Raw genomic sequence first — 26,979 nt, 5'->3', positions numbered from 1 at the left:
GGCAGGCAGCAAGCAGGCAGGCAGGCAGGTAGCAAGCAGGCAGGCAGGCAGGCAGCAGGCAGGCAGGCAGCTGGCAGGCAGGCAGGCTTGGTGCTGGTAGCTCATAGCTCACCTTTCAGACCCTGGAGGCTGAGAGGTCACACCTCTGGGGATGATGGGAGGCTTCAGAAGCCCTTAGACCACCACTAGTAACACACCTCCTCCATCAAGGCCACACCCTTAGTCCTTCCCAAATAGCCACCAACTAGGGTCCCAAGTGTTAAAATGCCTGAGACTTATGGGGGACATTTCATTCAAACCGCCACAGCATGGATGGAAGCAGGAACATGAGGGATCTGGACACATTGCATCAGCAACCCAGAAGCAGAGAGGGATAAATGCAAGTGCTTGCCTCCCTTTCTTTTGAATTCTATATGGCACCCCAGCTTATGGGAGGCCACAACCTGTACAGTGGCTTTCTTCCTGCCTGTTGAAACCTTCTGGAAAACCCCTCATAGAAACAGCCAGAGTTGTGTTTCTCGGGTATTCTAAATCCAGCCAAGCTGACAATGAGAGTTAATTATACCTGTGGTCAGGGTCATGATGATTTGGGGAAGGGATGCGGGGTGGGGAGAGAATGGCAGTCTGGGATTCACTGAGATAGCTGTTGTGGTGTGAATTGGGGCCGTGATGGAGATGGAGGTGGTCATAGTGGTGTGCACTGGTTTGGAGGTAGTGACTGTGGTCTTGGTGACATGGGTATCTCAACAAAGGACTTATTCTGATCACAGTTGTGATACCTATAGTCAAGCTAAGGTGTCACATTATAAAATAACCCTCATACTCTATCTAGAGCAGTGATTCTCAATGCTGTGTGACCTAAGGTTGTGGTGACCCCCCAACCATAAAATCATTTTTGTTGCTACTTAATAACTATAATTTGCTACTGTTATGAATCATAACATGGATATCTGATATTTCACAGGGGTCTTAGGTGACCCCTGTGAAAGGGTTGTTTGACTCTCCCGAAGGGCCATGATGCGCTCGCTGAGAACTGCCGACTGTTGTCGTGGGAGTTGCTTTGGTCACTGCTGAAACCCCATTCCCTAGAAATGTGTGTGTGAGCCGTAGCAGGAGCTCCTAAATTCACACTGAATGAACAAGAGAAGGCCGAGTCTTTTCTGTGATGACCACTGCATTCCTCTATTTGATCCTTGCTTTCTTCCTTAAAAGCCCCATCCTATAGACAAGAAAACAAAGGCCAGGAGAGATGGTTGTAGCCTTCCTAAGGTAATAAGGAAGAGGCAACGGGGCGGGGGCGGGGGGGCTAGCATTCGCACTCAGGCCTGACTTCCCAGCATGCAACACTCCTTCTTCCGCACCCTTTGCAGCCACACTCCCTGCCAGCAATACATCTCAGGCCTGTGCTTCAGCTTGATCATGGAAAGACTGCTAATAATAGTAACAACTGCTGTTTGTAATTGTTGGGGTAAGGCTTAAATGATCAAGACCATGGAAATTATTAATAACCCAGGCCCAGCCATGGTGGTGTGGGTCATATTAAATTGTGTTGAGATGGATAACCTTGGCAATAATAGTAACTGGGATCATAAATTAATAACGGGAGTATTTAAATTAATGCCACCCTGTTGGTAGCCCGGTAGTAGGCAGCTTCAATGCTTCTAGAAGTGCTAGTGCCTCTCCTTCCTGCCTCCCATGAATTCAGCGGAGAGTAAGGCAGATCTGTAAGAGCTTTGGGGGAGGGCTCATCTTAGAAGTAATCTCTGTCCAGGAGGAAGGACTCCCCAGGGACTTCCGAGGCCCTGCTCGCTGCCTAGACTCTTACATCCAGGCATAGTGGCTCATGAGCGTGAATTCTCAAAGCCACAGTGATGTCTACCCATCCATCCTGGGGTCTGTCTGTTGAACTTTTATTGCTTACATAGGATAGTTTTTTTTTTTTCCTTTCTGCAATGAATGAATGGATGAATTAAGTTTAAGTGACCTAGGAAATCACTTACTTATGAGCTGGCCTTCTTCATAAATGCTCTTGGTCTGTCCCTTGTTTCTATTACGTGGGACCGTATTTTTGAAGAGGGAGCTGGAGTCCAGACATAGCTAACATCTGGTGTCGGGATAGACTGTCCCCACATAGTTCTGTACCAGGGCCTTCACTGTCTGGGAACCAGAAGAGGGTGGGGCGATGTTTCTCCTGAAAGATTGACTACACATTCCCTGGTATACAGGTGATTGGATGTGCCAGGTTTCTAGAACTTGACCAGTGTGATCCTCAGAAGGCCTACACAGCTCGTGGATGAAATCTGTGAATGTTGGATCCATTCAACAGCTCTCCCCTTGAATCCCCTCTATGACTGAACACTTGGGAGGTCAGAGGAGACACTGCTGCCCCTGCCTGGAGGAAGCTCAGAAGCTCGTGTAATCAAGTTTGTGTGTTGTCTGTAGAGTCATGAGTGAGGGCTAGATACAGAGGGGGGCTTGTGTGAATATCACTGTGCAGTGTACACATGTGAATGTGTAGGAGTGTGTATGTGAATGCCATCCTGTGTGTGTTGATGTATGTCTGGTCTGTATAGGAACTCTTGTAGGATGAGTGGGTTTGTATGAATGGGCAGATGTCAGTACACGAGCCCGTGTACAGGTGCGCTTGAGAGTGTGTTTGTGTATTCCTGGGTTTTATGTGCACACCTGTGACTCCTTCAAGCTCATGAAAGGTTGGAGATAACAGTTTTGTGATATACTTGTTTGGCATGTTTGTGTGTGAGGTCCCAGGTTCTATTCTATCCCGTGTGTGTGTGTGTGTGTGTGTGTGTGTGTGTGTGTGTGTGTGTGTGTGTGGAGAGAGAGAGAGAGAGAGAGAGGCAGAGACAGAGACAGAGACAGAGAAACAGAGAGACAGTAAGACAGACAGAGATTCCAAATTATGATATTAGGATAGATTTCACCTTGAATGCCCCAAGGAACACATCCCTACACAAGTTGGATGCAGCAGCCGAGAGAGGATGGAATAAGGTGTATACCCAGCCATAAAAGGAGGGCAGCCTCATTTTCGGAATAAGGGCTAGGTAGGGAACTAGGTTGAAGAAGATGTTTAAGAGAGTGAACCTCGAGGCTGGCTTCATCAGTAGGAGAGCAATTGCCCCCCGCTGGATCCGCAGCATCCGGGACTGATGCTCAGCTTAAACGGCGGTGCACTGGGTACGTAGAACAGCCCACAGAGAAGCCACAGCGGGGCACACGGGTGCGGCTCCTCCTCGCACGCCTCACTTGACTGCTCCGGACTCCCCACTCCAGGCGGCCGGGCGGGCGCGGTTCCGGAGGGGTGGGGGGTGGGAGTGGGGGGGGGAGTTGGGCGGGCTGGGCGGGGAAGAGGCGGGGCTGCTGCATTGCCTTCACCCAGCGGCTCCCGCCCGCACGCAGCCAGAGCGAGTGGAGCCTCCGCCAGCTCCGGCGGGCCGCGGGCTCTGGAGTGCAGCGCAGCTCAGCTCAGCGCAGCACCTTCGGTCCGCGGAGCGGACTGAGCTAGAAGCGGAGCGCTGTCGCCGGAGGCGGGCAATGAGGAGGGCAGGTGCTGCCTGCAGCGCCATGGACCGGCTGCGCCTGCTGCTGCTGCTTCTAGGGGTAAGTGGTTAGTTAGCAGGAGGGACGTCCGTTAACCTCTTCAAAGAGCTGAACCCCAAGGGGGTCTGGATGCCACCACCTAGGGAACAGAATAAGACGTCAAGGTCCCAGATGCTAGCAACGGGTGGCGGGAGGAGCTGCGGGGCCGCGACCCACAGGGGCACTAGGGCGCTCCTAGCTCCTAGGACTTTCAGAGCGCAGAGGCGACCCAGTCCCAGGATAGAGATGCAGACTGGACTGTTGTAACGATGCTGGTTCTTGGTGGTGGTGCTGCTGCTGGTGGTCCTTGGGCACTACGATGGGCGCGGTGTAGGGGACTGAGCGCAGTCTCGGGGAGGGTGGAGGGAGGTTTTGAGAATCTCGGGCGCCTGGGTTCTTTTGACGACAGCATGTGAATTCTGGGATCCCAAGGGGAGTTTTCCCTTTAGCATCCTAGTCCCCTGGAGAGTTGTAGGACAGAATCGGGGCAAGAGAAGGAGGGGAAAGAGATCGGCGCTAAAAATGTAAGGGACTAGAGACGGAACAATGGGGGAGGCAGCTGGAGGGACTGGAGGCAGAGGGGACCCGGTATGGACAATGGGGACCGGCCAGACAATGGGGGGGAGGGGCGTCGAAAGGAGCGACTCGGGAGTGGCAGAGAGGTTGTAGAGAGAGAAGTGGGCTTTATGGAGGGCAGAAAAGAGACAGCCACAAAAGAGGTAGAGAGATGGAAAGAGGGTGCCCACCCTAAAGTGCTCGGGACCCCGCGTGTCTACTCAAGGACGGTGCGATGAGGACAGCCGAGTCACAGACGTTTCCCGCGTGGGTTCCAGCGCTCTTTCTAGCGGCCTCGCCCAGTCCGGGAATTGCGTCTGGGCATCCCAGGTTGGGAAGGGAGCGCCCACTTCACTGTGTTAAATCCGCTTCCAGGGTAGTTCCTTGGCAAACCTTTCATGCGGTTTGAAGCAACGCAGTGGACCCGAAGAGACAGAGCCGGGGCATCCCCTTACCCTATCATACGCCGCCGGCCGGGTCTCGGGATGCGGAGCGCTGGGACTCTCTCAAGGCGGTGATGGTTCCGGCAGCGCACAGCTAGGGGATGCAAAAAATGAAGGCGACCCGCAGGGGGCACTGCGGGTGAGGGATTACTGTTCGGAGCTGCGTGCGCGCCTAGGGCTGCGCACTGCGCCCGCCCGTACTAAGTTAAGCCACCACCGGCCCTGCGTCCTGAGCCCTCCGCGCTCCTTCCGGTCCAGAACTTAACAGGATTATCATTCGGCCCACACCTGGCCAGGCTTTCGGTAAAAGTCAATGAGCCCTTCTCAAACGAGACAGGGGCTACTTGGATGCCTGGGATTCTGTCAGATTGCTGTTCAGGGGCACCAATTCCGGCTAAGGTCATTGGGTCCTCCTTCTATGGACCTGAGTACTCTGGGTATTTCCGACTCTGGGAAGGTTGACAGTGAAAGTGGCGTCCTCACTCTTCCCTCCACCCTTTCCTTCATCCGAGCACTGTACCCCCAAATTTCCATCTTACTGATAAGGAGGCAGGGACTTCGGAGTTTAAACAAGTTGGTCAGGATCTCGCAAGCCAGAGTCCTGTGGCTGAATGGCCACCTCGTTCCAGCTCTGTACTCCCTGGGCGCGCGCAGGTGGGGAGGGGGCGGCAGCTGGTCCGGTTCGTTTCACTGCGCAGATGTGGGTGACACCATCCCCAAGGATAGGCAGGAGGTGAGATATGGAGGCGAGCGGATGGAGAACCTTCTCAAGCTCAAACATGGTTCCCTGGAGCTGTCAGTCCTTGTGGCGTCCTCAGGGACTTGGGAGTGACTGCAAGAGTGTTTGCTAACTAACGCTTCTGGTTAGAGATGCTTCTGGGTCCTCTTTAAGGTTGGCTAGGGAAGAGGGCCTGGGGCGCTGTGTGGTTCTGATCCTGGAGGGGTGAGGGCGTGGCCTCTGAACCTTGACAGAATCTTTGGGCTTGAGCCCCCGTGGCTCTGCTTTCCCCAGACTGTTCGGTTAGAGCCGGTTCTGCGTTCCTCCGAGGTCCGAGTCTCTTCCTGCTCCTCTGCGAGAGTGAAACCAGAGCGCAACCCGGCGAGTCTGCTGGCCGGCTGCGCCGGTAATGGAGGCACTTTGTCATTCAGACGTCTGTAACCGGAGCCGCCCGGCTAGCTAATGCTCCTAATAGGGATGCAGCAGCGTAGGCAGCAAATGGGCAGCGTGAGCGTCGAGGCTGCGGTGGAGGGTGGGTGGGTGGTGAAGCGGCTCCGGGAGGGAAAAGCCTCCACCCTACCTGCTCAGCCCGGTCTGGCTGTAGCACCTGGCTGCGTTGGAAGGGAGGACACAGTAAAATCTGTGAAGTGCCTACTATGTGACCTGCACTGTCTTAGGTACCTTATGTACGCCTTAGGTGTATATACACCTTAGGTCCCAGCAAGGTAAATTGAGCGATTCCCATTTTACAGGCGAGGAAGCTGACCCCCAGGAAATTTAGGCAGAGCACCAGGCTCCCCTACTTAGAAAGCAGAAGTGGCATGTTGGACGGGGGTGGGGTGGGGTGGGATGGGGGAAGTGGGGGGCTTAGTCTTTCCTTCTCATGAGCGGTTCCTTTTCAGCTTCCCACTAACTTAGAGATCACGAGAGGGGGTGTGGTCCTGAACAGCCACTGGCTGGGTAAATTAGCCGCTGCCCTGTGGCTCTGAACCTAGCCACTCCCCTGTTCCACGTGAGCAGAGCTCCAGCCTCTCTTCAAGTTCGCACAAGGCACCTTCCTAAGGAATTAACGCCACTCTCCTACTCACAACTCAGTGGCTTTCCGAAGGGGTGAGGAATGGGGCAGTAATCAATGCCTAGCCCTGGCTAATATTGGCCAATATTCCAGATAGTGGAAAACCCCTACCCCATACGGCTGTGATCAGGATCTATTCTCTGAGCAGCCTTCTCTGAAGCTGTTATGAATGGTCAGGACTGAGACCACGGGGGCATTCATATGTTTGCAAACCCTGGTGTTTTTTTCTGTTTTATCCAATTAAAAAAAAAAAGCCAATTCATACGAGCACTGAAAACCAGCCTTGCAATGACATAAATAGATCGTAAACATTTTGAAAAATGGAGAAGTCATGCTATCAACTTTGAAATGAATAAATGCAGTAGATAGAACTACAGGCAAATGGGTCTGTCACTTTGATAAATTGATCAATTTGGATCGGAGTTTGGAGCAATTAGCCTGAACTCTAGTCACACGTTCCTGCTTGGCTGACGCCTCCCTTTCTGCTTTGTCTTCCGGGGACAGCAGCTCATACTCCCTAAGACACACTACTTCCTCGACAACTACCATTGATTGAACTCCTACTATACTATGCCCAGACGGATCTGCATAGACCATTCCATTCAGTTCTCACGGAAACCCAGTGCAGGAGCCATGCTAAGTGTTTTAGACGGGAAAACTGAGATTCGGGAAGAATAAGATGCTCAAAATCACAGACTACTTTGTAAGAAATCTAGGATTTTATGACAGAGGGAACATAAACCAAGTACAGATGTGAATACTGATTTTGTGGCCTCAACTCTATATATAAGTCCTAAAGGAAGTGAGGAGGCCTGAGGAGAGGGGAGGAGAGAGGAGGAGAGGAGGGAAGGGGGAGGAGAGGGGAGGATTGAGGAGAAGGGAAGAGTAAGGAGGAGATGGGAGGAGTGAGGAGGAGAGAGAGGAATGGGAAGGAATGAGGAGAGGGAAGAGTGGGAAGGAGGGGGAGGAGAGGAGAGGAGAGGGCAAGAGTGGAGAGGAGAGGGGAGGAGTGGAGAGGAGAGGGGAGGAGTGGAGAGGAGAGGGGAGGAGTGGAGAGGAGAGGGGAGGAGCAGGGAGGAGCAGGGAGGAATGGGGAGGAGAGGGGAGGATTGAGGAGAAGGGAGGAGTGGAGAGGAGAGGGGAGGAGTGGAGAGGAGAGGGGAGGAGTGAGGAGGAGAAGGGAGGAGTGAGGAGGAGAGAGGAGGAATGGGGAGGAGCAGGGAGGAGTGGGAGTGAACAGGTTCTTGGCAGAGATGCTTGCCCAAAGCTACTGTCTCTGACAAGGATCATACAGCCCTTGGTGGCCCTTCAGCACACACCCTCCAGCTCTCTGCTGACCTTGGTTAAGAGGAGTAGTGGTGCACACCCCAGCCAGGTCCACAAAGGGAACAGTGCACAGTGGAGGATGGAAAAGAAACGTTGTAAAGTACATTGACCCCCATACTCACCCACTCATTCAAAGCAGCAGTTTGAGGCAGGTGCTGTCGTGATTACCTACGGGTAGGAAGCAGAGGCACAGAGAAATTAAAAACCTGCCTGTCACTCTGGCCCTAAGTGATGAGGGACTCAGATTAGTGATTATGCCCAAATGTTTGACTCAAGACACTTCTTCCCTCCATGTCAGCTTCTACTCAGTCACGCCTTCCTCTGTCTGTCTGTCTGTCTGCCTGCCTGCCTGTCTCTCGCTCTTCTCCATTCCTCTTTGTGTAGTCCTGGCTGCCCTGAACTCAGATCCTCCTTGACTCTTGACCTCCCTTATGCTGGGATCACAGGCATGTGTGCACCTGGCTCCCAGCCAGATTTTTACCCAGTCTGGTGGCATCATTTTTAAAGATTCCATTAGAACTGACACTTTATGGTTCTGGGAGAGGGACTCTTCCGGTCATACTGCGATAGGAGCAAGAAGTGACAACTGATACTCTGACAGGAAGAGAAGGGACAGGAAAACTATCAAAAAGCTGACAAAATGACAAAAATGTGTTCATCTGGGATCGAGAACATGAGAACACTGTGGCATTGAAGCCCTGGGTCATCACTGGTGCTGACAGCCCGTGTCCCAGTGATGGAGAAACTGCAGAGGTGGAGGAGGGTGCTGCCCCCCTCCTTCTCCCACCCCCCACCCTGGAACAGGAGAAAAGCATTGGAGGACAACAATACATTTTTGCCCCTGAAGACACATAGCCATCCAGAGTCAGTCTTCCAGACTTCTAGGTAACTGAAGGCATATGGCAGTTTCCTGTTCTTAAATTAACAAATATGTACATTTACTCCCTACTATGTGTCAGAGAGGGCAGGAGATACCAGGACAACCTCAGTCCATAGCTCTGCCTGTCTAATCTGGGAGGGGTGGGGGCTGATAGGAACACTTCCTTGAGGAAGTAATATATAAGCAGAGCCCTATGTGATGAAAGGAAATCAGAAGAGACCCTTCTGAAATCTCAGCTCCTGGGAGAAGCCTGCGTTGGTGCCTCAGGGCTCCTGGTCTGCAGATGTTGCCAGCCAGCACTCCTGCTGCCAGCACCTGGGAGGAAACAGTGGCAGCTTCCTCTCTCTCTGCTGGCCTTATGGAGACCACTCTGCCCTTAGAGCATCACCCAGTGTTTTCCCCCCGCCTCTGCTTTCTTTTCTATCAAACTCTGGGGAAACTACAGTGGGGTTTTTGTTTGTTTGGTGTGTGTGTGTGTGTGAGTGTGTGTTGGCAAAGATGGTTCCAGCATGGAAGTGGGAGAGGAATGTCAAACAACCTTGTAAAGCTCCCGGTCTCACGACAAGAGCCCAAATTGCTCAGTATCAAATGGGGGGGGGGGTGTTGTGCTCAAGGTCTGGAGCCTGCAGAGAAGGCTTTGGAGTTTTATTAGACATTAAGATTGTTCTTTAAGGAACAGAAACAAAGTGAGCCTCCAACAGCCCCTCCCTCTGGGGAATCTGGTGCTAAGTCGTTCCATCCATGAGCAAAGATGCTTTAGTGGCAGGAATCTGACTCCCCTTTCCCCCTGATCCAGCTCTGTTCCCAGGGGCCACATGGGAGGAGAGGGGAGGGGATGGAGTCAGGCCAGTGACTGGAAGTCACTCTGGGAGAGGCCACCGATAACAGGCATAACAGGCGTCCCTTTCTCTCTGTCTTGGCTCCAAGACTTGCCCATTAGTCTTTGCCCTGCCACCAAGCTGTCCCTGTATTTATCTGCAGAGAGGTGAAAACTCCTAAAGGAAATCCAGGGCAGGCCAGAAACCTCCAGTACAGAGTCAAGATTTGAACCCAAGACCTCTCTGCCTTCTGCTCTTGGACATAGGACAACTCCCTTTTGATTTTTAATATGTGGAATGAGACCTGGAAAAGAGCCCCCCCCCCACGTTTCCCTTTGTTAGGAAAGGGCCCCGCCTCTGGGTAACTGCAGCCCTGCAGGTGTGAGGTTTAGCAAATGGAGTTTGGGCCAGATTTCAGCTCCACTGGCCCCCTTGGCTAGGAGCCATGTACAAGCTGCAACCTGTCCAGCCATTCTGGATGTCGGTCTTGGGCTGCCCTCCTCATGTGGTGTATCCTCCGGACTCCACGAGAGGCTGTAACCCTAAGGTGAACTCTGCAGAAGGTTAGCCACTGAGGCTGTGACCTCACACCCCAGCAGCAGTCAAGGGCCCCCACTGTCTCCCCCACAGCCTTCCTTCCTGCCAGCTTTGATCCTCCTAATGCCTCCCGGGTGAGCTCATCCCAGCCCAGGTGGTTCTAATAGAAAGTATTAAGAGGGAGGCGGCGTTTGATCCCTTGGAAGACACCCCTTTTTCTTCTGCCAGGCTGACCCTGTTATCTCCTTCCACCTAGGTGTCCTTTGGAGGTGCCAAGGAGACATGTTCCACGGGCCTGTACACCCACAGCGGAGAGTGCTGCAAAGCCTGCAACCTGGGTGAAGGTGTCACCCAGCCCTGCGGAGCCAACCAGACCGTGTGTGAACCCTGCCTGGACAGTGAGTCTGTTAGGGTGGCAAATGGGGGAAGGTTTAGCATGCACAGAACAGAACTTGAAAGTGTTTTGCCTCCTGGCAGGTCCCTTGCCAACCTCGGCATGGTCACCAGAAGTGAGTGGGATATAATGTAAGAGCAGGGAGGGGCTGAGTAGATAAGGGAGTGTGCAGAGGGAGGAAGGGCCTGGTGGGGGATCCCCAGAGGGCTCCCCCTTCTCAGCTCCCCAAACACAGAGGCTGGTAGAAGAGAATAGCTAGGCAGGGAGAAGAAACTGATGCTCAGGCCAGCTAAAAATACCCTCTGTGCTGCCAGATCAATGGTTGCAACCTACCCTCTGTGGCTTTGGGGGGAGGGGAAGGAGGATCAAGTCCTGGCTGCCCTGGAAACTGACCTTGGGGGATCCTGGGAGGGTGTGGCTGCCTCTCCTTCAGGCTGTTCTGTAGCTTTCTGATGCCAAGAGGGACGAGCTGCGGCACAAGGAGGTCCTTACTATGGGATGGCATGGGGCGGGAACAGCAGAGTGGAGCTACCTGGCATCTCCTTCAGAAATAAAGAGGCTGGTCTTCCAGGAGTGGAGGAGGGAGAGGCCGGATGACAACTCTGTTCTCATCCCCTCGTGAGTTCTGTGCCCTGTGGGACCAGGAGTCCCAGTCTCTTTTGCTAGCCATCTCCTTGCTCTGCTGCTGCCGCAAGCCCCAAGGCAGGACTCTTTCCCTGTCTGCTGCCATTAAGAGACTGCAGCTGCCAGGCCAAGCATTTAGTTGCCCTTAGGAGGGCTGCTGGTGATGGCATAAGGAGCTGGGAACTCTGAGCCTACAGGCCAGTCCTCTCTTACCTCTGTGTGCTCCCTCCCGAATCTGTCCAACCTTCAGGTAACCCAACTCAAACACATGCATTTCTATCTCTGTGCTTGTGACTTCTGTAGCCCCATCCCCAGCAGTGGGACACCTGAGCTGGATGGGAAGGCTCTGCCCTCTTGGAACGTGGCACTTTACCTGCCTCAGATTCACAGAGTCTCTGCCCCAAGGCAGAGTCAACATTAGCCATCCAATACTGCCTCTCATTGCCTGGATGTCAGTGTCCTAGGCCAGACCCCTCTCTCTCTCTCTCTCCTGTGTACTCTTCTTCAGCAGCTGGTGGGGTGGGGGCCCAGGGAAAGCCATGCCAGGAATTAGGAGAGAAGAACCAAACAGGAGCCAGGGGCAGCCTCCCTATCTCTCTCCCTCCCCCTTCCCTCCCCCTTGGGTTCCCTCTGCCACACTCCCCTCCAGCTGTGTTAACAGGCTGCTTTTACAAGCCTGCTTTATGGGCTGGGGACCCCAGCGGGCTTTCCCTCCATCCTCAAAAAAAAAAAAAAAAAAAAAAAAAAAAAAAAAAAAAAAAGACCGTTTCCACTAGGAAGCCTGTTAAGCTCCTGCCTTCATGCTCTGCCAAAAAAGACCACAGTTTTCACACCATCCAAAACCTACTCCCGGAGTCTTCCGGCTCACTTCTGTGTTTTCCCAGGAGCCAGCTGTTCTTCCCATCCTGTGTGACCAGTCCCCACCCTCACCCCCATATAGCAGCACCGTCTCATTTGGAGAGATTGGCCTGCCAAGTGCTTTCTGCTGTCCGATCGTATCTCAACCACCAACAGTCTTTATTACTGTTCATCATGGGGCCTATCACAACCGTGTGTGTGTGTGTGTGTGTGTGTGTGTGTGTGTGTGTGTGTGTGTGACTCATTTAGTTAGTTTTTGCTGTTGTTTGGTTGGGTTGGTTTTTTTAAATTGTTTGATTATTTATTTATTTATTTATTTATTTATTTTGAGATAGAGTTTCCCTGTGTGTGTAGAGTTTCCCTTGCTGTCCGATCTCGATCTGTAGACCAGGCTGGTCTCTAACTCAGGGAACCGCCTGCCTCTGCCTGCCGAGTGCTGGGATTACAGGTGCGCACCCCCACCAGCCTGCTCTTTATTTAGTCTTAGGATAGGTTATCATTCACTATATCCCAGGCTAGCCTCAAAGTCACTCTCTGTAAAGCAGACTGGTCTTGAATTCACAGTCCTCCTGTGCACCACCTATAACTGGATGTTATTTCACAGAGGAAGAAAAATGCTTAGAGAGGTTAAATCACAGAGCTAATGAGGCATGGAAGTGAGCTCTTTTTTTTTTTTAGATTTATTTATTTATTATATGTAAGTACACTGTAGCTGTCTTCAGAAGAGGGCGTCAGATCTCATTACGGGTGGTTGTGAGCCACCATGTGGTTGCTGGGATTTGAACTCAGGACCTTCTGAAGAGCAGTCTGTGCTCTTCCCCACTGAGCCATCTCACCAGCCCATGGAAGTGAGTTCTGAAGTCAGATCTGCCTGATACCCTGGAAAGGGAAGCAGGCTACCTCTGTAGAACCACCCGGAAATGGACTTGTACCCAGGTCCCTCCCCTTCTGTTTTCTCTCCTGTCCCCACTGTGACCCCTTTCATTCTGTCCTTTTCGTCCACACAACACACACAGTTGCCAGGATATGACCCTTTAGAAGGTAGGCTTGGGAACTGAAAGGGCCAGGAACTGACTGTACATGCAAGTATCTCCTTTCTTTCTTGCTTTACCTGTGCTGTCTTCCTTAGAGCTCTTTAGAGCCATGCATGCCCTTGGACAGGCAGCATGCTAAGGTGCAGGCACTATGGTATGGCAGTGTGACATTCTGCTGTCCCTCCGTTTCAGGCTTACATGAGCTGCCCTCTCCCACCCTCTGGGAAGAGGGCCAAAAGGACAACTCAGGCACAGGCTCTCAGGTGCACAGCTCACCTCTGACCAGTGTGTGAGGCTGGACAGAACCACTCATATTATATTATATAGTCGTGCTGGGAACTAGGGTACAGATCTGGGAACTCTCTGAGATTTAACAAGGAATCTACGTGAACAGCTGGGATCTTAGGAGCCCCGCCCCCAGCTCTTCTGGGGCCTGGAGAATGGGTCTCCTTCCCAGTCAGTTGCCAAACCAGCTTTCCCAAGCTGAGGGTGAGGGTGGGGGTCAATAAGAAGGTGAAGCTGAGACAGAGGCAATAGTCCTAGCTGGGGACAGAGGGACTCCAGTCCTGTATTCATATATCCGTGCTCAAACACTGTCCTAGTGACTAAGCTCTGACCCTGTGTGTGCTGTTGTCCACAGGTGTTACGTTCTCTGATGTGGTGAGCGCCACCGAGCCGTGCAAGCCTTGCACGGAGTGTCTGGGCCTGCAGAGCATGTCCGCTCCCTGTGTGGAGGCAGACGATGCAGTGTGTCGATGCTCCTATGGCTACTACCAGGACGAGGAGACTGGCCGCTGCGAGGCTTGCAGCGTGTGCGGGGTGGGCTCAGGACTCGTGTTCTCCTGCCAGGACAAACAGAACACAGTGTGTGAAGAGTGCCCAGAGGGCACATACTCAGACGAAGCCAACCACGTGGACCCGTGCCTACCCTGCACGGTGTGCGAGGACACGGAGCGCCAGTTACGCGAATGCACGCCCTGGGCTGACGCCGAATGCGAGGGTGAGCACAGTTCTAGGCAGGGGTGGGGTGGGGGTCGCAGAGCTAGACTCGTGAGGAAGGGCGCCCTCTAGAGGTCGTAGGGGCCTAGGCTGGCCTTCATCCAGCAAGCACCCTCTTTGAGGCTTAGAAATGCTCTCCATAAGTGCTCCGAGGTGGTGATTCTAGATTCAACCTCACAGCAAAATCTTTTCCACTAATTCCTTCTTTGGACTGACATTGGGAAGGCCCGGCTTACTGTTCACCGGAAGAAGTCATCCTAACTCCTCTCTCAGCGATTATATGGGCAGCAAATAGCATCCGGATGGCGCCATAGATGCTAGAGTCTGAAGCAGGCCTCCTTCCAGCTTAGAGCAGGTTTTCTGATCTGCAGTGGGGCTGGGGACTCACACGAGTGAGAGCCCTTCAGCTATGAGGCCAGATGTGGTGGCGATGATGACTTTAGTAACCCAAATCAGATTAGCCCTGAGTGACATCCGGGGACCACTCCTGTCTCTGGACCTAAGTGTTTTCTGATAGCCATAGGGTCACCATAAGGTTTTGGGGTGGGTGACACGTTTCCCCCTCCCCCTCCCCGCGGTGTCTGGAGATGAAGTGGAGGCCTTATGACTGTGTAATGCAATGGAGCTGGTTGAAGAAAATGGCGAAGTAATGCAGGAAATGGTTCTATGGAATGAAAGAGGAGTGGCAAGTGGGGCAAGGGTAGGACAAAGTGGGGTGTGCTTGGAGGGCTCTCCTCTCCTCTACTGAGGGCTGTAGACAAGAGAAGGCTGTGCACCTGCCTTATAGGTCATCTGAAAGAGATAGAGAGATCCTGGGCCAGGAGGAGACAGCTGGGAGCCAGGGCACAGCCACCACAGTCACTGCTAGTGTTCATCTCTGAAGAGCCAGGAAAGCTGGTATTGTTTTTTCATTCTGCTCATCAGCAGGTGGCCATCCCATGGATCTATTTGTCTTTGATTTCGGACCTCAGGTTGCCCTCACATTGAACAGGCAAGAGCACCACCTTCAGGAAGTCCCTAACTGCCCCCCCCCCCCAGGGAATGACCTTTGACACAGGTCCAATGAGGGGAGCCTGGCATCCCAGCCCCTCGGTACTGAAGGGAGAAGACAGCCCCAGCTTCAGAGATTCCCGACCCTCATGGAGGCGACACCGTTTCTGCCTTCCATCAGCCTCTTGTGGAATGGAAGATACAGAGTCACTGTTCCGGGGCCCGGGAGAGGTCCTGACAACCAGCCAGGGCCTCCCTCACACCCAGACTTGAGCTTGCTCTAGTAGCAGAGTAGAGAAGGCCGGCAAGCCGCACTGAGGCCCTAAAAGTACTTGCAGTTCCTTGATGAGTAGGTGGAGAGGGCTGGGGCAGAGGCCCCAGGGTGGCTGGGGTGGAGCTTTCTATGGGCCAAGATGGCCTCAGAAGCTAGGCTGAGCAGGGAGAGTGCTTCAGCAGCCAGGCAGCAGGAAGCACAGTTCTGTGGACAAGTCTGGATCAGCCAGTGGAGCACAAGGTCAGGGGTGTGGTGGTTAGAGGAAAGGGGGCAGGCTCTGCTGTGTAGAGAATCATTTCTTACCGGATGCCATCCTTCTTTCTCAGGCATCTTGGCAGAAGGCACCCCTCGAGGAACATCGATCCTTATATTGTTCCTTCTGTTCCAACGTCTGAGGGGTTAAATGTTGGCCCTGAGGCCAAGCATCCCTTTCAGGAAATGGAATTTGATTCTTGGGTTGGCAGCCCGCTCTTGTCCAATGTAGCATACTTGCCCGAATATACATTTCAGGTGTCAACATGGTGACTCACCCAGCCTTGGGGCAGACACCCAGCCTCCTTACCACCACATTGAAGTTTAGGAGGGGTCACCTGCTCCCTCTTCTTCCTGATAGCTCCCATTCCGGAAATGGCTGTCAGGGCCTGCCAACTGCTTAGCAGCTTGGAATGCTACAGGACAGGGCCACATCTGGATCTCGTCTCCAGCCCCTATCAGAGAGGCTGGGGGCGGGGGTGAGGGGAGGTGTCCTGGACACTCGACACCGTCTTTAGCCCTTTTCGGAGGCTCCTTCATTTCTATATCCCTCACTCACCCACATCAAACCCAGGGGCAGGACTGTCAATCTAAACTGAGTCACATCTGTAGCCTCTGGATTCAGGCTACACCTTCGACCTTTCCTGTTACCCTAGCAGATCACAAGAAGGTCCTCTAGGGTCTAATGCCTAGACAGGACTGTCTCTCCCACTTCCCACCCTCTCCTCCCAGGCCTGCCTGGCACTGGGGTGGGGGAGGGGTAGGACCAGGCAGCAGATGGCAACCTTCTCCCCACTGCCAGCCAGATGGATTCCAGACTCACATCTGGGGGCCTTACCCTTCAGAAGGTGCTGAAAATGGGGTCTTTGAAGCATCTCTGTCTGGGGAGACCCAGAGGACTAGTGGGCAACTTTAACTCCAGCTTGGGTGGGCACACTGTAGACTGGGCGGGGCAGAGCTGGGTAGCAAAATGCCCTCCCCTTAACCTTACTAGCATACCCTGTCTGCTTTTCCTCCCTGCTTTCCCTGCGTGGGAAGTGAGAATGGATAGGACAGGTTGCTTTGCCCAGACAAGTACCCCCCAGGCCACCATCCAGAGCCTACAACCCCTAGCCCTGCCTCTGGCTGGGTGGCAGAATGGAAAATCCCACCCACTAGTGCCAAGAGGGGCTGGAGCCTCTGCCAGGAAGGCTGGCAATGTCCAAATGGCATGAGCAGGCCTAGATGGGTGGCCAAGCACAGAGTTGCTCCTTCTGAGGCTACACGCGGGGCCTACTTCCCCTCTAGACTTTCCCTCTGACAGCTGTCTGCTTCCTGCTAACAAGGGTGCCGACTGCCTAACCCACTCTTCTCTAGGTGCCAGGGCTAGGCTGTTTTGGGGGTAGAGGGGGGTCAGGCATCACAAGAAACATGCTGGCCACTGTGCAAGGACTGGCTGGGGTGAAGCAAGCCAACTATGCATTTAGTGCCAGCCTAGACCTAGAGCATCTGAGGCAGGAAGGGGCTGAGTGCCACCTGCCGGGCAGCATCTCTGATCAGATCTAAGTGCCCCATCCTTCCTGAAGGCCATGGTCACTAGGCCAGAGCAATTACATCCCTCAAAGGAATTAAGGCATTGCTCCAGCTTCGGCTCAGGCTTCTTGGTGTTCATGCCTGGCTGCTGGCAGAGACTAGAATCCTGGTTCCACAGCCTAAGCCAAAAGAGTTGTTTACAGACCATTTCCTTCCAGAAAGCCCATTCTCTAGATGGGGAAATCAAGGCCCCATACTGACATAAGTCTCCTGTCATACAGTTCTTGCTCTTCTTTTCTAAGCTGTATGTGCACAGTCCCAGCTCCCAACTCCATGTCAAACAGCCTGGCCCTGTGTGCCTGGACCCAAAGTGTCGGAGGCTCATGGTGAAGCCCTGGAGAGTTGGAGCTAAGGTGAAGGTCTGGGTAGGTCTTAACTCCTGTGGCCCTGTTCCGCAGAGATCCCTGGCCGATGGATCACAAGGTCTACACCCCCGGAGGGCTCCGACATCACAGCGCCCAGTACCCAGGAGCCTGAGGCACCTCCTGAGCAAGACCTTGTAGCCAGTACAGTGGCAGATATGGTGACCACTGTGATGGGCAGCTCCCAGCCTGTAGTGACCCGAGGCACCACTGACAACCTCATTCCTGTCTATTGTTCGATCTTGGCTGCTGTGGTTGTGGGCCTTGTGGCCTATATTGCTTTCAAGAGGTAAGGGGGGGGGGCACACTGAGGACAAAGGAGACGTTTGCTCTGACCTTGACCTGAAAACATGCATACTCTTAATTCAACCCTGAACTCATCCTTGCTCATTATCTCATGCCTGACTCTTGGGTGTGGCCATGTGTGTGCATGTGTGTGTGTGTGGTGTGTGTGTGTGTGCTCACATAGTGTGTGTGTGTATGTGTGGTATGTATGGTGTGTGTATATGTGAGTGTGTGGTATGCGTGTAGTGTGTGTGTGTGTGTGTGTGCTCACATTGTGTTTGTGTGTGTGGTGTATGTGTGGGGTGTATGTGTACGCTGTGTGTGTGTGAGTGTATGTATGTGAGTGTGTGTTATGTATGTATGTGGGCGTGTGTGTGGTGTGTATGTGTGTGGTATGTGTGTGCGAGTATGTGTATGAGTGTATTGTGTGTGTGGAGTGTATGTGTGTGAGTGTGTGTGTACGGTATGTGTGTTTGTAGTGTGTATATGTGTGAGTGTATGTGTGTTAGAACAGGGTTTCCTTTTCTGTCCTGGCTCCAGCTCTTCCCTAGTCCCAGGCTGCTCTTCGTTTCTTAGTCCCTGCTACCACCTCTGGCTACTTGCATCTCTTCCCTCAGCCCCACCCCACAGTTCCTTGTTCTGTCTTTTCTTTTCCTAAGTCACCCTTGCTTTCCTGTCATTCCCGAACTCCCTTGTTACCCTTGGGCTCCTATGGCACCCACATCAAGAAACTCAAGACAGAAGAACTCACAGAATGCATTTTCAACTTTGAATGTGTGTCCCATTCCGTTTTTCTTTTCCTTTTCTTTTTTCTTTCTTTTATTTTCCTTTGGTATTTTGTTTTTAAATCATCAAAGTGATCCATGCTTTTTAACAGCAAATGCAAACAAGGCCGAATTTGTTTTGTGGTGCTGAGGAATGGAACCCAGATCTTTGAACATGCCAAGCAAGCTTAGTGCCACTGAGCAATAGCTCCAGTCCCAAGACTTCGAAATAGCTTCTAAACCAAAAACCAAAAGCCTAATTTTATCTCCTCAAATTCTACCCATCTCGTGGGAAGTCTCCTTGGGATAACGCTTTCTAAGCTCTTCAGGGTGCGTTTATCTATACAAACACCCACGCATGAATGGTTTATAATTACATGTAGACATGAACAGCTCTTCTAATGACTCGGTGGGAACACACCATTCATTTTCTACAATGTACTTTTTCCTCTTAATTCCCCTCAGGAGAGCTTTCTCAGAACACAGATTATCTGATCATTTACAGTCTTTCATTCAACAGCATGCGACATGGACTGTAATGTAGTTAGCCAGTCTTCTCTTGATGGACATTTATTTTCAGAGTTTTTGTTGTTGTTGCTGCTGCTTATGATTGCCAAGAAAATCTGTGTGTGTGTGTGTGTGTGTGACAGAGAGAGAGAGAGAGAGAGAGAGAGAGAGAGAGAGAGAGAGAGAGGGAGAGAGAGAGAGGACTGCTGCTCACATATGGGAGTATTTTAGAAGAGTAGATTGGGAAAAATGGAATTTCTAGGAAGTCATTTATTTATGTAGTTTGTTCTGTGAACATTTACTGAATGCTTACCAAGTTCTTCCTTACAGAGCTTTCAGTGTGTGTGTGTGTGTGTGTGTGTGTGTGTGTGTGTGTGTGTGCGCGCGTGTGCGCATGTGTGCTTGAGAGCCTGCTTGTACATATGCACCCACATGCAGAAATGAGCACCTAATCACCTCTCAGCTTTTGGATAAGATCATATAAAGAAATGAGCTCCTTAGACACTTTGGGGGCATTGCCACACTCCTGGCCTCAGTTGGCAGCACTGATAGAATCCTCACCCCAAGACCTGGCCTGTCCCCCATCCCTGGCCACAGGTGGAACAGCTGCAAACAAAATAAACAAGGAGCCAACAGCCGCCCAGTGAACCAGACACCCCCACCAGAGGGAGAGAAACTGCACAGCGACAGTGGCATCTCTGTGGACAGCCAGAGCCTGCACGACCAGCAGACCCATACACAGACTGCCTCAGGCCAAGGTAAGTGAGGAGCCAAAAGACTGGGAGTTTAGTTATACGGAGGCTACAGGAGGGACCGGCTGGGTTCCCCAAGTAGCAGAGGCTGAGTAGGGTAGGGAATGTGGGAAAGGGAACAGTTTTTTTGTTTTTGTTTGTTTTTTTGTCTTTTTGGTGTTTTTTTTTTTTTTTCCTCCTGGGATGACTTGGGAAATGCAGGCTTTTACAAGTTGGAGCATCCAGACTCATCAGGCTAATTGTCCCCCCTGGGGGTTAATTACTGCCCAAAGTGGCTGCAATTAGCCTCCTGCCCTGGACTTCTAGGAAACAAGTGGTTAAGTGTGTACCTTAATTAGCGGCCCAGAGCCAGGCTCTAGGACACTTGCTGCAGTTGTCTGGAACTCAAGTGCCCTGTCCCCTCCTTGGCCTTGATGATTGCTGGGGGGGAGGGGACACCCGTGGAAAGGATGGTGCCAGCCAGAGCCTTGTGGAGAGGACCATGAGTCAGCAGGACCCAGGTCCCTCCCACCCAGGCCCCAACTAGGATCTCATCCTGGCTATCCCTCTGACTCTAACTCTAGACTTGGAGGAGCATGCCTTGGCCCTTCCGGGGTCTTAGCCCAAGCAGCTAGGTGCACCGAAGGAATGAGAGTTGAGATTTAAAAACATCCTTTGTTCTCTGTAGCCCTTAAGGGTGACGGCAACCTCTACAGTAGCCTGCCCCCGACCAAGCGCGAGGAGGTAGAGAAGCTGCTCAATGGTGATACCTGGAGACATCTGGCAGGCGAGCTGGGCTACCAGCCTGAGCATATAGACTCCTTTACCCATGAGGCCTGCCCAGTCCGAGCCCTGCTGGCCAGCTGGGGTGCCCAGGACAGCGCAACGCTTGATGCCCTTTTAGCCGCCCTGCGACGCATCCAGAGAGCTGACATTGTGGAGAGCCTGTGCAGCGAGTCCACGGCCACGTCCCCGGTGTGAGCTCACAGACCGGGAGCCCCTGTCCTGTCCCACATTCCGATGACTGATGTTCTAGCCGGCCCCCACAGAGCTGCCCTCCTCTCCCTTGGGGTGGCCCAACAGTCAGAACAGAACATCTCTGTGCAGGGCCTCTGTGCCCCACTCCCCAAAACCACAGCCCAGCTGCTGCTCCTGAGGGGACCCTTGCTTCTGACCACACTCCCTCTCCAGCGAGAGATAGGACCACCCCAAACCTGTCTTGCCCCATGACCATCTCAGGCCTTTCCTTTCTTTCTACTCATTAGCTGTGTCAGATCTGGGGGTTTGACACTAGAGAAGGTAACAGGGGCACCCCTAAGACTCAGGAGGTACTAAAGAACCAGAGCTATGGACTCCACACTGTGAACCAGAGAACAGGGGGACATGGTGGTAGGCTAGACCTTCCTCAGCCCCTCCCTTCTCCCCTCTGGCCAAAAATGTAGAGGATTACAGGCCTATCTGAGCTGAAAGCAGGTTTGAAACCCAGTCTGTGCTCCCCTCTCACACACAGGATGGTAAAGCCCAGAGAGAGGCAGGGACTGACCTAGGCCACCCAACAACAGGGAGATCAAATGTAAGGCTGACACACTCCTTTCTGAATGAGGGTGTCAAGTGTGCTTGTTGGTAGGGATGGAGTGACTTTCAGGGAAATATCTGGAAGCCATGTCTGCCCCGCCCTCAAGTATTTCCAGGCCCCTACCCAACCCTTGTGCAGATGAACTGTCTGTTTAAGACCTGGTCCACTGGCCTATCTGATGGAGTCGGGTTAAGGGCTTGGAGAGTGGGGTGCTGCCTTGCTCTGTCTTCGTCAGGTTTATCTACAGGGTGTTTGTGGAAGGAGGAATCTATAGCGCCCTTATTCTTGGCATGAGCCTGAAGCCAACAATGGCCCTTGGAGTCAGCCCTAGGGGTCAGGGAGCAAGGCTCTCAACCCCACAATCTAACACACACACACACACACACACACACACACAAGGATATCATGCTCTCTCCCCCATGGCTCCTTTGGGCTGAGACTAGATCCTGCTGGAAGTCACTGGCTGCCAGAGAAAGATCGCAGGGGACTGAGCGGAGCTTCATGGAACTGTCTTCCTCGCCCCCCCCCCCCCCCCCCCCCCCCCCCCCCCCCCGCTCTGGCAGGCCAAGAACTGCTGCATCTGAGCTGATGTCCGTCTTCCAATGGCCTGCGCGTGGAGGAATGCTCTCACTCCTCGCGTTCTTGAAGCCCAACTTTGGCTGCACCCAGAAGAGTACAGTGAAGAAAAGCAGACTGGTGTGAGAACACAAGAAAAAGCAGATGCTGGCCCGCAGTTTGCCGCAGCTTTCTCCTCAGTTTCAAGGCCCCTGCAAAGGACTGATTTCCGGAGCACGGCCAGGAAGGGGCACAAGGGCTCAGTGGCTTGTTCTGTTTTGCTTGCTGTTGGAATGAGTGAGCTCCCCCTCTATTTAGCATGAAGGAGCCCCAGGCAGGGTATGCACAGACTGACCACCATCCTCCCCCACCCAGGGTCCACCCAACCCTCTAAAGAGACCAGGAGCATTGTACGCGGGTGGTATTTTTATGGACCTCAAGAAGTAGAGGGACCCCACCTGCTGGCCCTCCCGGACCCCTGGGAAGTGGGACATTCTTTGTGTATTTATTTTCCTCCGCAGAAGCTGGGAGGGGAGAGCTGCAGTTCCAGTTTAGCATGTGTTGGTTCTGGGGTCTCTCCAGCCTTATTTTGGGCCAAGATGGAACCTCTGGCCCTCCAGCTGATGACTGGGAGCTCCAGACCCCTTCATGCTCCCTGACACCTTCCCCTTGCATCCTGTGTAATCATTTCTTGGGCCCTCCCAAAACCTACACATAAAACATATGTGATGACCATTAAATAGCAAAAAAAGAAAAACAATGCCAAGAGACTTTTTTTTTCTGGAAATAACCGTGTTTTGTTAGTTGGGATTAAATGTGTAAGTCAGCGTCCCTTCCCCCCCCCCAACCCCTAGTCTTTATAATTTCCAACTTAGTTCCTGTCCATTTTTCTAAAAGTTTCGACAAGAATCGAGCAACTTTGCGTGTGCAGTCAAGAAGTGGGTGGGGAAAAAGAACAGGGGCCCTTTGCTCCCAGATCTCAGAGAGGGAAAGTAAAAAACTGCCATGCAGGAAGCTGGCCAGCTGTGAACTGGACCAGATGTCAGAAGTGAAACTGACCACAGGGGAGCCAGAGGCTTGCTAGGAGGGCCGGGTCATGACCCCACAGCTCCCAGCCACCCACATGGCCTGTAAGGCACAGAAGCACACTCATACACAAGATCACACAGGATCTGGGTCCAGATGGCCCAGCAGGAGACTGGCTGGCCTGGCCAGGAGTCAGGCAGGCCCCTCCCTTGAGACTCTGTGAAGATCCTAACCAGAGCTCTTGCCTCTCTGGCCCGGGAGCCTCTAGGACCCCTGGCTCTAAGCTGCGCCCCTTTGGAGTCTGGGGAGGCAGGTAGTCAGAACTGGTCCATCATCCAGGTCCTCTAGTAGGAGTGGTTTGTGGTCACCCTGGGAGGCAAGAGAAGGATTTGCTCTTCTAGGAAGAACAGCAAACAAACCTCCAGCCTTCCAGGCTAAGGGAGCATAGCCAACGGGGCCCAGCCAAGAGTCAAGACACCAGGGAGACAGGAGTCTTCTTGTCTCTCACCCCCTCTGATGTCGTGGACAGGAGGATGACATCGTGGTGGAGAGGAGAAACTCCAAGGAGATGGGAGGAATGGCACTAGGAAAGTGATGGCAGAGACAGTCCCTGTTTGGAGGAGAAAATGGGCTCATCCTTGGGGACCCATCTTCCTGTTGTGGACCTACTCTCCCCATAGTTGGAATAGAGTCCTACTATGAAAGTGGAAGTGTACCTGCTATCTTCAGGGACTTTGCATCCTGATGAAGTAAATACCATCTTCATCCTCAAGGTGGGGAAATCCAGATTCTGTCTGGTGGGAATAAACCCAGTCCTCTCTTCTGGACTGGGTTTATTGAGTGGCTGCATTCTTCAGCAGGCAGCCCTGGCTGGTATATAAAGTGTAAGCAGGGGGGAGGCCTAGTCAAGCCCAACCAGCCCCAGAAAGGTCAGGGAAGGGACATGGAAGCTGGCCCTTAGGGGTACGTGAGGTAGTAGGCCCAGAAGGAGAGAGAACAGAGCCCAGCCTGGAGAAAGCCTGGAGCCTGGAGTCCAGAAAAGGAAGGAGGGAGAACAAAGAGTGGGGAGAGGCAGGGAGGGCCAGACAAGGGCCTGGGCTCCTGTGGAGTCTGCTCAAGTGGTCTGGACTATATTCTGAGGGCTGTGGAGGACTCAAAACCTTCCCCATCCCTTTCCTACACTGTGGGAAAGACTTGGTGGACCTCTGCCCTTCTCTGCCCCTCCTGTTTCCACTTCAGGAGTTAAATTTCTATACTCAGCTTCCTCATGTCTCTACTGTGGTCCTGCAGGGCTGTGTGAGGCCCCTCCCAAGTCCCCCCAGACTCACCGCCTAGATCTGGCAGTTGACCTTACTCTCTGTGAGCCTCTAAAACAAGCCTCAGAATTCTGAGAAACTTTGTAATTTCCTTTAGCCACAGGGCCTCTATGTGTGCTGTTTTATCTAGAATATTCTTTACCAAGTTACCTCAGTCTAGTGAGTCTTTAGGGAACCCTGACTGGTTGCATGGCTCCAAATTAGCTGCCCCTGACCTCATGTGTGTGTGTGTGTGTGTGTGTGTGTGTGTGTGTGTGTGTGTGTTGTTTGGTTGTTTAATCTGTTTTGTTTCTGACAGGGTTTCCTATAACCCAGACTGGTCTGAAGTGCCATATATAATCAAGAATAGCCTTAAACTTCTCATCCTCCTGCCTCCACACCCCAAGCATTGGGGTTACAGGAGTGAGCCACCATATCCAGCTCCAAACCAAATTTCTTGGTTCCAGCTTTAGAGCCCCTCAGCCCCTCTTTTTCTTTACATTGCTTTCTTTAGCTGCCCTCTTTGCAGCTAGACACCCGTCTGAGTGATTATTCGATTACTGTAAATTCCAGGAACCCAGAGACAGGCTCTGGTCTTGCTCACTGTTTCAAGCTCAGCACCTTACCCAGGATAGAGCTGACACACTGTTCATTTACACAGACTAAGCGTTGAGTACCTTTCGCCCAATACTCACTGAACACAAGTGACACACGCCGATTTGGAAGCGTGTTAGTGGAGACCACACACAAATAAAAGAAACAGCTGATCCCACCAATGGATTATATGCCAACAGATAGATATGTCATCTCAACCTGTGGTCCATATTTAAATTTGTTAATGAAACATTTGGAATAGTCTTTGTCCCACTAAGGACCTCAATCCTGTTTTGTTGATTTTTTTATAAAACAGAGATTCTCCATGTAGTCCTGGCTGTCCTGGAGCTTGCTATGTAAGCCAGGCTGGCCCTGGTTTAACCACAGAGATCTTCCTGACTCTGCCTCCCGAGTGCTGGAAACAGGGTGTGCTCCACCACACACAGCTCCTGAGTGTCTTTCTTCTTCTTCCTCATCTCATTTGAGACCAGCCACGTGTCAAATGCCAATGATTACAAACGGCCAGTGGTGACTGCACAGGGTCACTGCAGCCCAGGACTCAGTGGAAGGCATTTGGACCTTCAAAGCAGGGACTCACTCCAAGTCCTGAGGGTGGGGGTGGGGTGTCAGAGGAAAACCATTTAGCTTCTGTCTGGGTCCTCTGCGTCCTTGGGCCTAGTCTGTCGTCTTCACTTCCTGCATACCTTCGGACGCTCCCAAGCTGTCTTTCTTCTAAACCCAGACCCAGACTTTGTCTGTTTCATTCTGTCTCATTTCTTCATCTTTAAATGCCCAGCTGCCCCACCCCTTCCCCTCATAGCCCGCCCTCCCCTCAGTCAGCCAGCGGGTAACAGGACTTGAAACATGTCTAAGGCCTCTGCATCCAGCAGAGAGAACCATGGGGGACCCTGGGCCTGTGGTAGAACTCCAGGGGGACGAAGGGGTTGGATCAGAGCTGGGATCAACAGAAGATGTTTCCCGTGATCATGCGGCTGGGGGTCTGCTGACCATATGGCTAGAAGACCCAGCTCCTCCGATAATACAAAGCAGACCTACTTCAGCTTGGTGGCAGCTGGTGGACAGAAGGCTGGACTGCTGGGCTCCGGGAGACAGAAGAGCAGAGGCCTTCTTCGTCTTCCATCCATTTTTGATTTCCTGCTCCATCCTCCCACTGACCCTTCCTAGTCACACCAGACACCTGCCTGCTACCCTGCCTGGGCTGTGCCTAGGCTCCAGCTCTCAGCCCAGCTCCTCCAAAGTGAGCAGTCATTCTCAGCACACTGCCCCAACTCAGGCCCCTGTCAAAAGCTCCAAAGGCAGGGTGAGAACTCCCAGGCTCAGGAAGTAACCCCCATTTCCCAGCTTGCCCCACCTAGGCATTGACCTTTTCCAGCCCTACAAGGCATCCAGGAGATGAGGCCAGGAACGTTTCCCAAAGGCAGCATCACAGAAGAACACACTGGAACATTCTAGTCCTCATCCCTCATCCCTCCCAGGGCACTCAATGGTGCCCCCTTCAGACCACATCCGGGCTGGGGTTACTCACATAGGGAAAAAAAAATACCTAGGAATGCCCTTCCCAACCCCATAGCCTGGTGGCTCAGAATATAAGGTCCTTCAGAGTCATCCAGCAGGAAGGAACCTTGACACCCCACCTCAACGACCTTTGGCCTGGGGTGCAATGTCCACCCTAGAGACCTAGCCCTACCCGAGGCAATGGCTTCCACTAACGGTCCAGATGGTTCTCATTCTACTCCCCCAGACCTTGGATGCCAGCACCGTGCACAGCATGTGCAGGCCAAGGGCACAGGGCAACTCAGACACCATTCATTATCCTGGAGCAGAGGTCCATGCCACGACCTCTCGGTCTTCCCCAGACAGAGCCCAGAAGCCAGCCTCAAGTTTCCTTCTCCTCCACATAATGGCATTTGTGTTGCAACACGAAGCAAGCCCAATCAACCCAGTGAGGCTATTTACACCATCATCAGAAATGAAAAGGCCAGGATAGGACATCTCCAGGACCCAGTTTCTCCATCTCTGTTCAAGGTCCTGGGGTAGAGAGTGCTTTATTCCTAACAAGTCCCCAGGGGTCTATGGTTCTGACTAGCCCATCCCTGTGACCCATGAAGATGATCACAGATGGGCTAAGGTGAAGGTTGGGTGCTCCATCCCTGAGGCAGGAATGTCATCTCACCTGAAGCTAGGGACTGGCAGTTGTGTGTGTGTGTGGCAGGGTGGGGAGAGGGAGTAAGATGGCTGAAGGGTCTCCCGAAACATCAAATGCAGCCTCATCCAGCCCCAACACTTACCCCTCCCACTTCCTCACCAGGTAGCCCAA

At 52.7% G+C, this 26,979-nt stretch overlaps 1 protein-coding gene across 1 annotated transcript; it reads left to right on the top strand.

The window, feature by feature from the left end:
- The first annotated feature begins 3,372 nt into the window (after positions 1 to 3,372).
- Ngfr (nerve growth factor receptor) lies at positions 3,373 to 22,486 on the top strand. The gene is made up of 6 exons (XM_031353534.1): positions 3,373 to 3,618; positions 10,206 to 10,347; positions 13,500 to 13,859; positions 17,345 to 17,597; positions 19,462 to 19,622; positions 20,284 to 22,486. Exons 1-6 carry the CDS (start codon positions 3,553 to 3,555, stop codon positions 20,574 to 20,576), a joined length of 1,275 nt encoding a protein of 424 aa, XP_031209394.1. The 5' UTR covers positions 3,373 to 3,552; the 3' UTR covers positions 20,577 to 22,486.
- Positions 22,487 to 26,979: the final 4,493 nt, after the last annotated feature.

This window comes from Mastomys coucha, unplaced genomic scaffold (genome assembly GCF_008632895.1).
Source record: "Mastomys coucha isolate ucsf_1 unplaced genomic scaffold, UCSF_Mcou_1 pScaffold5, whole genome shotgun sequence".
Classification (NCBI taxonomy): Eukaryota; Metazoa; Chordata; class Mammalia; order Rodentia; family Muridae; genus Mastomys; species Mastomys coucha.
Note: the sequence above shows the minus strand (reverse complement) of the source record. Positions and strands in the feature narration are given on the sequence as shown.

What these genes read in the sequence shown, in the direction of transcription:
- Ngfr (XM_031353534.1), top strand. Translation starts at nt 3,553, where the DNA reads ATGAGGAGGGCAGGTGCTGCCTGCAGCGCCATGGACCGGCTGCGCCTG. An exon ending in GTGTGAACCCTGCCTGGACA is followed by an intron (nt 10,348 to 13,499) that starts GTGAGTCTGTTA and finishes TGTTGTCCACAG; the next exon opens with GTGTTACGTTCTCTGATGTG. An exon ending in ACAGACTGCCTCAGGCCAAG is followed by an intron (nt 19,623 to 20,283) that starts GTAAGTGAGGAG and finishes TGTTCTCTGTAG; the next exon opens with CCCTTAAGGGTGACGGCAAC.